Here is an 11,183-nt window from a genome sequence, read left to right as displayed (position 1 = left end):
TAACTTAGTAGGCAATAACTTTGCAATGACATCGAGTGACAAAGTGACAGAAGGTACTTTACATACTTCCTTGAAAAATAGTGGTTAAATAAATGTGGATATTTGAAGCAGGTCTCGAACAACCTTATTTATGATATTGGCTTATAGGCAAGACATAAAAAAATGAAAACTTGATATATACAAATAAAAATATATCAGGGGTGATTAGTGAAAAAATAGAACATGCTCGAGAATGACCAGGATGGTTGTGGGCATGTGTTAATCAGGTTTCCTTAGGAATTAGCCACTAGACCTTAACCTCTGTAAGGAGACTGACTTAAAATTGAAGGGGCATCTTGCATCAGGAGCCCACTGAAGTCATCAAGTAGAATTTAAATTGTATTCAATCCAAAAGGAAAAAGTGAACACTCAGTTCAGTCAAAACTACCAAAATGGTTTGATGGCTATAACATAATACATAATATAATTTCCATTCAAAAGACTCAGGAGAAGAACAATGTCTCTTTCTGCTTTCTCTGTCTTTATTCAACGTGATGAGGTAAGAGTTGAAATGACTTTCTCTGTCATAGGTTCCTTGGCTGAGTTGGTTGAAACGCCCATCTGGAATGCTCTGTATTTTAATCTAGCATGTATTCCCTCTGCACTGGAAGCTCCTTGAGATTAGCAATCCCGCATATCTTGTGCACCATGGAATGACTTGCCCTTAGCATAAGGCCTGGCATGTGGCAGCATTTAATACTTATTAACTGAACGAGTGTTGGGCCCAGCTGGGCAAGAAATGCCTCAGGAGTTTTTTATTTTTCCTCTTCAGATAGTTGTTGCTTCTTGCTAATTGCATCCTGTACCTACTGTTCTTCTGGATTCCACGATCTGCCATCCAACAGGGCTTTTCTGAGTCGTCTCCAGAAGATGTGCTGCCCCAGGACACTGTCCTCCCACTCCAGGTAAGTGTTCCTGCTGAGAAGGCGGTACAGCTCCACCTGCTGCCTGAGCAGGGTCTTCTCCACCTTCTGCAGGACAATGAAGATTATGCCTGCACGACTGCTCAGAAACTGCCAGGTCTGAGCAATCTCATATTCAAAGATACACCAGCGGCTCTGGATGAAGTGCTGGGACACCACAACAATCACCTTTCGGCTTTTATGGAAACCCTCATGGATGATGTTTGCAGCAATGGCCACACCGGGAATAAAGTCTCTGTAGTGAAGGCAGAGCTGAAAGGGAGGCACCCCTTCTTCTAAATTCTTTACTAGTTCATTCCTTACCCAGTCCTCATCCTGGCTTGAGTAGATAACAAAGGCATCATAGATGTTTTCACCTCTACCATACTTTATGCAGCCAGCAAGAAGCATCAGGTGAAAATAGAACTTATAGACCAGAACTGCAACAACAGATACCACAAGCACACTGAACACAGACACACCAATGATGGTCTTATTCATCTGACAGGTAATATTCAAACTCAGCACCGGCATGCCCTGTTTATCTGAAGGTGTTGCACATTCCATTCGTTCAGCTTCCACCAAGAGCTGCCTCTGGTCCTTGATCCACTGCAGGAAACTCTGGTGTTCACAAGTACAAGCAAAGTCATTCTGAGTAAGATTTAAGAAAGCTAGACTACTTGGAAAATGCTGTAGTTCCTGGTTGTTGGAAGTCATTATGTGATTGAGACTGTAATCGAGAACCTGGAGGGAGGGCAGACACTTATAAGGAAACGTATCCAATGAAAAGAAGTTGTTGTGGCTCATATTTAGTACCTGAAGCTTGTTGAGTGTGTCAAATGCTGTTGGAGACAACTGCTCCAATTGACACTGAGAGAGGTCCAGGAAGGTCAAGTTTTTTAGATCTGTGAAGATATCTGGAAGGAAGTTTTCCTGGAAAGAATTGCCAGCCATTTTTAAGACTTTGAGACTGAGCAAGCCATCGAAGATGCCATTGAAAGCAACTCTGGTGTGAGTATGAGAAATGTCAAGGTAAATGAGGTTTCTGAGTGATAGGAATACTGAAAATTGACTCATCTGTTTCAAATTGGAATGCTGGAAATCCAGATGTTCTAGTTGTTCTAAGCCCAAGAAGTTTGAACTCATGGTAATAACATCATTGAAGCTCAGATCTAAATACTTTAGGCTGGTTGTCCCAAAATCACTTTGAGAACAGCAACCTTTGAAACTCAAGCCATTTCTACTGAGATCTAGAAACTCAAGGCTTGGTAGATCAACTTCTGAAAAAGCATTCCCACCTTTGTTGGCAGTGATAGTAAGCCTTTTGAGAGATTCGAGTTCCAATGTGGGAAACTGTTCAAATTTACAGTTAACTAATTCTAAATGTTGCCATCTGAAATTATAAGAAAAGTCTTCTACCCTTTTAATATTCACACTCACCAGGGAAAATGAAGAAACATTTGCCAAACAATTAAATAAGTCAATAATATTATCGAGGTAGTAGTCTAAGTATGTTAATCGGAATTCTTCAATGGTCAAATTGCACAATCCCTCCAGAGAAGATTTGTCAAACTCTTCCAAGTTTCTTTCATTTCTAAATTCTCCCAGAACCAAACGATGGACTTCTAAACCAGCCAGACCTTGAATACAAGTTTTCATTACATTTAAATCATCAAAATTACTTCTCAAAGTCAGCTTATGAAGCCTAATTTCTTTAAATGCACCTGGTTGGATAAAGTTTATAGGGTTCAGGGACAGGTCTAAAGAGAGATTGGATAGGGGCATTTGATGTAGAACCTGCAAGTCTTTGCAATAAATATTTTGAATCTTGTTACTGGAAAGGTCCAAGTGCTCTAGATTGGTCAGATTAGAAAAATACTCAGGTAATTTGAAAGACTGGATAAGATTGTGAGCCACATTAAGTTCTTTCAAAGTTTTGAGATGTCCAATGGGGAAGTTCTCTAGAGATGCTAGATTTGTCTCCACAGCCACCAGCTTCTGTAAACTTGATAGTCCAGAAAAGGCTCCCAGGGCTAAACTCTGGATGGGGTTTCCTGTCAATATTAAGGTGGAGAGGTGGCTTAGGCTCTGATATGCCCCATCTTCAATTGTCTGGATTTCACACCTACAGGAATAAAAATACATCGATTATATAACATTTCTGCTGAATAAGAACCTAAAATAGAATATTAATCCTAGTCATCCAGTTCTTCATACGGGATGTGATGGGTCAAAGACATCAAGCAGGACAGATGATGATGGCATGAGCAAATAAGAAGCCCCACAGATTGAGTATTGTCATACTGGCTGCAATGATAGGCTCTTTTTTGTCATGTTAGGCATACATGATAAGCAGAGGAGAAAATCCATAAGAAGGAAATCAGTTAAACGTCAATAATTGACATATATAAAGATTGTGCAGTTGATAAAGCATGTAATAGCCTTGGATCAAGTTTAGCCATTTTCTGTCACACAAAATTGTAATTATACATCTGATTGGTACAGATAATATGGATAGTTGTTAGTTGTTAGCCAAGATAAATGACTAGTAAATATCAATTTCAGAGATACGAAAAATTACACATAAGTGTCATGGATACTCTTAATGTTTATGAAAAGTGCATACATGATAGCTCGATACTTGAAAGTTGTTGTTATCAGAGGTAAATGTTTGTAACCTGTGATAGCAGCGAGTTTTGTGAAAAAAAGTGAAAATCATGTGCTATAAGAGTTCACATCCAGAGAACTGTTGTGGACGAAGAGAATCAAAGTAGGCTTCTCTGAGAACACTTAAGCTGAAAATTGAAAGATGAGTAGAAGTTAACGATAAAAGGAGGTGAAGTGAACAGCAAACACAAAAGCCCCAAGGTTGACAGCAAAAAATGCACACAGAGTAATCATGACAAATAGCTTCCATGGTTGGAATACAGAGATGAAATTGGAGTGTACAATATGGAGTTGTGGAGAAAGAAGATTTCCAATTAGGCAGAGGTTTACCACCCAGATGAAGGGTTTTGAATTTTATCCCAAGAGAAATGAAAGCCATCCTACATACAATGTTCAGAGACATATCCTAGAGATAGGGCTTTGATGCAGCCAGCAAACAGCAAGCCATCACGATAAATGATAAATTCCTTTATCATTGCAGGTGCTTGACAATTACAACGTACAAATAAGTTCTTTCTTAATCCAGTCTGAATTACATTTATAATATTCCCCACCCATTTTAGCTTCTTCAGGAGTTTCCTAGATAATAAAAGCATTGTGGTCCAAGCTTTTGTTATTTATTGGTAACTAGATAAAGGATAAGCAGTATACTAGAAAGAACACTGGAAGAGTGGACAAAAGAGCTTGGGTTTGGTGCTTCTGCAGTGCTCTCCTACTGGGTGATCTTGAATACCTCTTTTCCTCTCTAGGTTTTAGTTATCACATTTATAAATCAAACAGCTGAACTTGATTATTTTTGAAGTTCTCTCTTTCAATTATATGATTTTTACAGCCCATCATTCTATCTCTGCATTGCTGTATACATCAGGCAAGAATTAAATTGTCTTGCTGTATCTCTATATCATTACATTGGTGATAGTCACTTTAGAGAAGTAGAGTATTAAGACAAAGAGAACAATTAAGTTGGATTCTGGAGATGTGAACTTAAATCTTTGGTCTGTGGCTAACAAGCAATGATAATGTATATAAGTCATTTAAATTATTCAAGCTTCAGTTTCTTCATCTATAAAAAGAAACATACATATATATTATAGATTTCTATGGGGGAAGAAGGCTGCCTGGTCTATCACGAAGCATTCTTACAAGACTAGTTGAGTTATTGTATGTGAACACTGTATGAAAAGGCAAAGGATGTCTATTGTGCTATTATTTGTGCTTGCCCTAATTCAGAATCTCCTATGGGCTAGCTAGAAGGGAAGCTAGCCTCTCTATAAGCACAGATTTAAGGTTTCTGGGGCAAGTTTCTTGGGTATCTAGTGGATTGAAGATGAATTACATAACAGACATTGTTTGGTGAAAAACTACTTGTTTGAAAAAAAAGCGGGGGGGGGAGAGGTGGTCTACCTTAATAGAGTATGTGACAAAATTTTCATGCAGAAAACTGAAATTTAGAACATAATGGCATAGATTCAGCTGATAGCCATTATCCTAAGCAAATAAACAAAGGAACAGAAGGCCAAATACCATGGGTTCTCACTTTATAAGTAGGAGCTAAACATGGGGTACACATGGACATAAAGATGACAAAAATAGACCCTGGGGATTACCAGAGAGGGGATAGAGAGAAAGCAGCAAGGGTTGAAAAACTAACTACTGGGTACTATGCTCAGTACCTGAGCAATGGTATCAACTCTACCCTACACCTCAGTATCACACAATATAACCATGTAAACCCCTGAATAAAAATAAAAGTTGAAATTATTTTAAAAAATGAATGAAATTCTGTAAGAATAATACTTTATGCTTACAAAATATACTTTATAAAAATTTAAATATATACAGCATATTAATATTTATTATCACATTTAATCCAGCAGGATAAGTTGCATCATTTCCATTGATCAGACATGAAAACTAAGACTAAGGGAGATGAAGTAATATGCCTAAGGTTACATGGTTATAAACGTTGGGGGTAAACTTGGCTCCAGTCTTCTGACCCCAACAGGGCTCTATGCACTATACCACTGCCTTTGAATTGTTCCATTACCGCTTTGTTTTACCCTACCTTTATCCAAGTTAGGGTATAATAGGTCGTATGTTCACTCTTCTACAGAAATGTCTGCTCTAAAAAGGATTTTCATATTGTGACCTTAGTCTTTATCAATAATTTCTATAATAAAAAATAAGTAAAATATTTTGAAATGTTTTACAAACCACTGCAGAGAACATTTCCATTATCTAGTTCGATTTGCAAATAAGGCCCCGATGATGAAAACCCTTTTAGAATTTTGTTCCCTTAAAATATCATGATGACAGTTTCACCTGCCACAACAAACGATATACTTCCCTGCATCAGAAAAGAAAATCTTAGCCACTATTCCCTGCCCACAGCAGATGTTTTCCTTTAATCTTGACATCTTTCTCCTTGGATTACTTGTCTTTTCCTAATTCCCTATCCTCTACCCTACTTTTAATATTCTAGACATTGTTTGAATCTTATGCCGTTTATGAAATCTTTCTTGACTACCCGCCACAGAGAAGTCCCTCTTCTGAAAAATACAATTTGTTACCTTTAGTTTAGATATAGTTTATCACCTATTGTTATATATTGCTATATTTATATCAGCTTCAAGATCCAAAAAATCGTAATTAAAATGTGTTGAAAATATGCTATGTACCCAGGACCATACCCAGGACTTTAAGGTATTAACTCTTTCAAGAAGATATGCCTCCTTAACAACAGGGGCTGTGTGTTATATATCAATATATGCCTGTCTTCTTGCAGAGTGTACAACATATAGTAAGTAGTCAATAAATAGTCACTTATGAAAGAATTTAAGCTAATTTTCTCTCCTGTCTTAAAAGAAAACCTAAAAATTAGAATTTCCCTTAGAAGCTGTCTTAGCCAACTGCCTATTTCACAGATGAGAAAATTGAGACCTGAAGAATAGAGGTAGCATGGTCAAGGTTATATAGTTAATAAGACATCTGTTGTATGAATGAATAAGTGAATGCAGATGAGACTCCACCAAGCAAGCTTTCCACTCCAATGATGAAATGATAGGACAATGAACATCTCACCTTGTGCAGTATGTAAAAGTGCATTCATTACCTGGATAAATCCAGCACCTGCAGTTCTGGAAAACGGAGGAAGCTATAGCTGCCTAAATGCCTCAGGGGATTAAAGCTCAGGTCCAGGTTCTTGGTTGAGAAGGGGATGTTGTCGGGGATTTTGTAGAAATTCAGCTCCATGCATTGATAAGTAATGTTAGGAACCACCTGCAATGATTACACACAAAATGAAGTGTCTTTACTGCATAGTCTCCCAACTCCCCTCTCCTAGACCAGAGATGGTGCGGGGGCGGGGAGGCTCTTTTTGTGCAAGCACAAAATTCAGTCGACCTTTTTTCATCCATCTGTCCATTCTTCCATCCATCTATCCATCCATCCATCCGCTCAATTCATACTTATAAAATGTCTTAATCTAGATTAGAAAGTAAAGAGCAAATACTATGTGCTCAGCATTCTAACCTCTGTGATAAAATGGCAGCATTTAGCAAGAAGCAATGGAATCAAGGGGTGAAGGGCTGAGGCTCCGGAGTCTGAAAGCTCTGGGTTTCATGCCAGCAATTCCGTGTGGTTTAGGGCAAAGTCTTTTAAAACAAAACAAAACAAAACAAACAAAAGAAAAACCTCAGTGAGCCTCATTTTATCAGATGTAAAATGTAGGTATTAAAATATCCAATATCGTGCTTGCTGCAGTAGCACATATACTAAAATTGGAAGCATACAAAAAAGATTAGCATGGCCCCTGCACAAGGATCACACACAAATCCATGACACGTTCCATATTTTCATGATCTATGCAGCAAATCACCATGGCACACATTTACCTATGTAACAAACCTGAATGCTCTGCACATGTACCACTGAACTTAAAATAAAAGTTGGAAATACAAAAACTAAATAAAATATCCAGTATCATTCTAAATACCCCACATCATCGGGGAGACTGTCTGGCAGTCAAGATGTCCAGACCTTCCTTAGTCATGGCCCGGATTTTGACAGCTGCATTATTTTTCTTGACTCATTGACCCCTGTTGTAGAATTAGGGGGAAATCTTTAGAGTGCATGGATTCCCATGGTGGAACCTAGTAAATAAGGTCAAGTGCTTTACGCTGTCTTCGTTCTTACGCTGCTTTCTAGCCTACTTTCCCACATTTTTTGTAAGCCTAATTCTCTAACGCTCCCATCTAATTTCTGAACGCTCTCATTTTCTCTGACAAAATTCCTTGCAGAAGCCAGCTAATTGTAGTTTTCTGTTGTTTGAAACCAATAAAATCTGTTTGAAGGATTAAATGAGATAAGGTGTTTAAAGAGCTTATTTAAAAGCCCACTGCAGTATAAGTGATCAATAGATGTTAACATTAATTATTATTATCTATTATTAATCCCTTACCATATGCCAGCATAGCTCTTGTTTGTTGTATACTTTCACTTAATCTTCAAATAAGCATTTTAAAGAAGAGGAAAATGGAAATTCAAAGAAATAAGTAATATGCGCAAAGTCAGAGTTCAAACACGCAGATCTTCATTTGTATGTCTGCTTAAATGTTACAAGCCATGGAGCCTCAAAGACAGTACTGCCTAATAGAAACAGAGCCAGGCACTCTTTCTTTGCCCTCTTTTATTCCCTTTCACAGGATGCACCACCATCTAACATTATGTTGTCTATGTGATTGTTGCCATCGGATTGTTCATCTCCTGTACTCCATTGCAAGTTTCAATGGGTTTGCCCACTGCTTTGTCTCCGGCACTCAGAATGGTGTCTGGCAAATGGTTGATGCTCAATAAATATTTGCTGAATCAATAACTGATTGAATAACTGATTAAATGAAGGTTTACTTAAGTCCACATTGTAGACATTTTCTGCCAAGTGCTGTGGGCATTACAAAGAAAAATATGATGTGGCTCCAGATTTCAATGGACTCACAGTCTAGAGTAAGAGTTTAGATAGGAGCAAAGCTAATACTGTCTCAAGGGGCCGTAAAATAGGCTTAGAAAATTTGTCCTGTGGTTCAGAGAAAGCAGAGATCAAGTCCGTATTCAGGAAAGGCTTCCCAGAAAAGGAAGATTTTAAAGTGGGTCTCGGAAGATGAGTAAGGTTTAGATATGTGGAAAGGGGAAGAAAAAGCATGTCGTAAGGCGAGGACAACATGAGCATGGAAAGAGTGGAAAACAAACTTAGATTAGCTGGTGAGTGGTAGGAGTGGTGAAACCTAAGTAAGAGGGCAAACCAGATCAGGAGGGCCTCAGACTTTTTCCTGCAGCAATTATTTCAATCATTTATCACATATAAATTTAGTGGCTACTGTGTGCTGACCACTGGAAATATAGTGATCCTTGCCAATTCCGTTACAAAGGAAGAGAGAGAAAATAAACAAACAAAAATATAAAATGTTGTGCTCCGGAAAAAAAAAAATAAAGCAATAAAAGGGAATTTGAGGCAAATAAGTGAGGCTGGAGAGCTCTACATGGGGCAATCAAGGAAGACTGCCCTGAGGAGAGGACATGTAAGCAGAAATCTGAATGGAGTGATTAAACCATGAAAATGACCAGGGCTGCACTGACCAATACGGTAGTCACTTGCCATACACAGTTATTAAACACAAGAAACGTGAATAGTCTAAATTGAGATGCATGGTAAATGTAAAATATATACTAAATTCCAGATTTAGTACCAAACAAGGAATGTAAAATATCAGTAATAGGTAAATATATATTAAAATTTTAAACATTATTTTAAATATGCTAAGTTAAATAAAAATATTAAATTCACTTGTTTCTTTTTTTAATGAGGCTACTAAAAACTTTAAAAGTACATATGTGGTTCACATAATATTGCCATTGGATAGCACTGATCTAGCATTCTAGGTAGAAGAAATAGCCAGTGCAAAGGCCCTGTGGTAGAAACCTGTCCTAATGGCAATGGAGAGTTATCAAAAGTTTTTAAGGAGATAATTTGTTAGATCAAAGCTTAAGGAAAAATAATAACAACAAATGCAAATACATAACAAACAAGAATGTGCAGAATGCATTAAAGGAAGAAGACTGGAATCAGGAAAGCAGTCACTGTGTAAGAGTCAACGCCAGGGGAAATGAGGGCCTGCCGTACAGTGGCAAGAAGGGGATGGGCAGGTATGGACAGGCTTCAGGGACTTACAGGAAATTGTACATGGGGAAAAGAAGAAGTCAAGGTTGGCTGTGGTTTTATCTCGCAGTGAGCCTAATTAGAAAATCTCTCTCCACTAACCTAACAGCAGAGGGATACAGAGAAGAAGATAAGGAGGAGGACTATGGGCGGGGAATTGAGGGAAGGGATGGCTTTGAGATAATGAATTAGTCTTTGCTAAATATTACTTGATTTTCTCCCATATCCTCAACTTCAGGACTGCAGCTGGCTTTGCCTCTCTTGAGTTTCTGACCCTGCCTCACTGTAAATCATTTTCTTAGCTGTTCGGCTCTACTATGGGTTGCTAAAGCAACTGTGAAGTCTGTGCAGGGGAAAAACAAAAAAGATCCATCATGAATAAGATTATCAACCAGCTGATTGGTATTTCACCAAGAAACAAACTGTTGCAATAGCTGATGTTATACATATTTCCCTCTTGCTTTTTTCTTCTCTCTCTCTCCTTTCCTTTTTCATTCTCTTATTTTTTTCATCCTCTGGACTAAACTATATGACTGCATACAGAAGTCTGACACCCACTTAGAAAGTTCTTTCTGTAGAGACACACATACAAAAGCCATCTTCTTCCTGAGATTGACAGGAGCAGGGCGACTGCTTGAAGCTGAGTGTAAAGACCACCGGTGGGAAGAAATGACACTGAAGCAGTCTGTTTATTCTCTGGTGAAGAAGGTATTATAATTCTCTTATAGATGCGAAAGCTAGTCTCAGACAGGTTTGATAATTTTTTCACACAGCCACAAGGTAGCAGAGCAGGGACCTTACGCAGATCTAATGCCCCTGTTAGCACTCAAAATCTCCAAATGGATCAAACCCCCATTGGCTGCCTTTAGTGCCTTTTAACAATGAATTACTTGATCTCTGTGGCTTCTTGAGTCTTTAAGGTAATTTAACTCTTTTTTTGCAAAAATAAACCAGGGCACACAGTGAGAAGCTCTGGGCAGAAGTGAGGGAGAGTTCAGAGGCGCTGACTCCAGCCACATACCTCCACGCAGGGCTCCCAGCTTTCTGGTCTCACGCAGGAGAGGAAGGCCATGGCTGGGATCAGAGTACCAGCCAGGCGCAAGGCAGACGTCATCCTGGCATCATCCTCACTGCTTCTGTGAGCGACAGTGGCCCTGTGAACGCGTGGCTCTCTATCACCGTTTCACCGGGCAGTTTCTGAGGCACTGGTGTCTTCTCTTCCTCAAGCCGGTGCCCCACAGCAATTGGTACATTCAAAGCAGTTCTGGGCTACAGGGTGAGAGGAAGTGAAAGTTGCAACCTTAGCATTCTGGACTTTTGTTTGTCTAATAGTTATCTCTTTTGTCACAGGAGAGGAAGTTAGA

The 11,183-nt window shown here is 38.7% G+C and overlaps 1 protein-coding gene and 1 non-coding gene across 3 annotated transcripts; one reads left to right on the top strand and one right to left on the bottom strand.

Annotated features, from left to right (window-relative positions):
• Positions 1–412: 412 nt before the first annotated feature.
• Positions 413–10,933, bottom strand: TLR4 (toll like receptor 4). Of its 2 annotated transcripts, none has more exons than XM_011750434.2 (3): positions 7,140–7,254; positions 6,721–6,887; positions 413–3,066 (listed from the first exon to the last, which is right to left on the bottom strand). In XM_011750434.2, the coding sequence occupies exons 2-3, from the start codon at positions 6,858–6,860 to the stop codon at positions 846–848; spliced, it is 2,361 nt and encodes a 786-aa protein (XP_011748736.1). In that variant the 5' UTR covers positions 6,861–6,887; positions 7,140–7,254; the 3' UTR covers positions 413–845.
• Positions 7,358–7,464, top strand: LOC112427621 (U6 spliceosomal RNA). The gene has a single exon (XR_003019313.1). It is a non-coding gene; the product is annotated as a U6 spliceosomal RNA (small nuclear RNA).
• Positions 10,934–11,183: the final 250 nt, after the last annotated feature.

The sequence above is a fragment of the Macaca nemestrina genome, chromosome 14 (assembly GCF_043159975.1).
Source record: "Macaca nemestrina isolate mMacNem1 chromosome 14, mMacNem.hap1, whole genome shotgun sequence".
NCBI classification, from domain to species: domain Eukaryota; kingdom Metazoa; phylum Chordata; class Mammalia; order Primates; family Cercopithecidae; genus Macaca; species Macaca nemestrina.
The sequence above is the reverse complement of the archived record's forward strand: the minus strand, read 5'-3'. Positions and strand labels throughout refer to the sequence as shown.

What these genes read in the sequence shown, in the direction of transcription:
- TLR4 (XM_011750434.2), bottom strand. Translation starts at nt 6,860, where the DNA reads ATGGAGCTGAATTTCTACAAAATCCCCGACAACATCCCCTTCTCAACC. An exon ending in CAGGTGCTGGATTTATCCAG is followed by an intron (nt 3,067 to 6,720) that starts GTAATGAATGCA and finishes TTATTCCTGTAG; the next exon opens with GTGTGAAATCCAGACAATTG.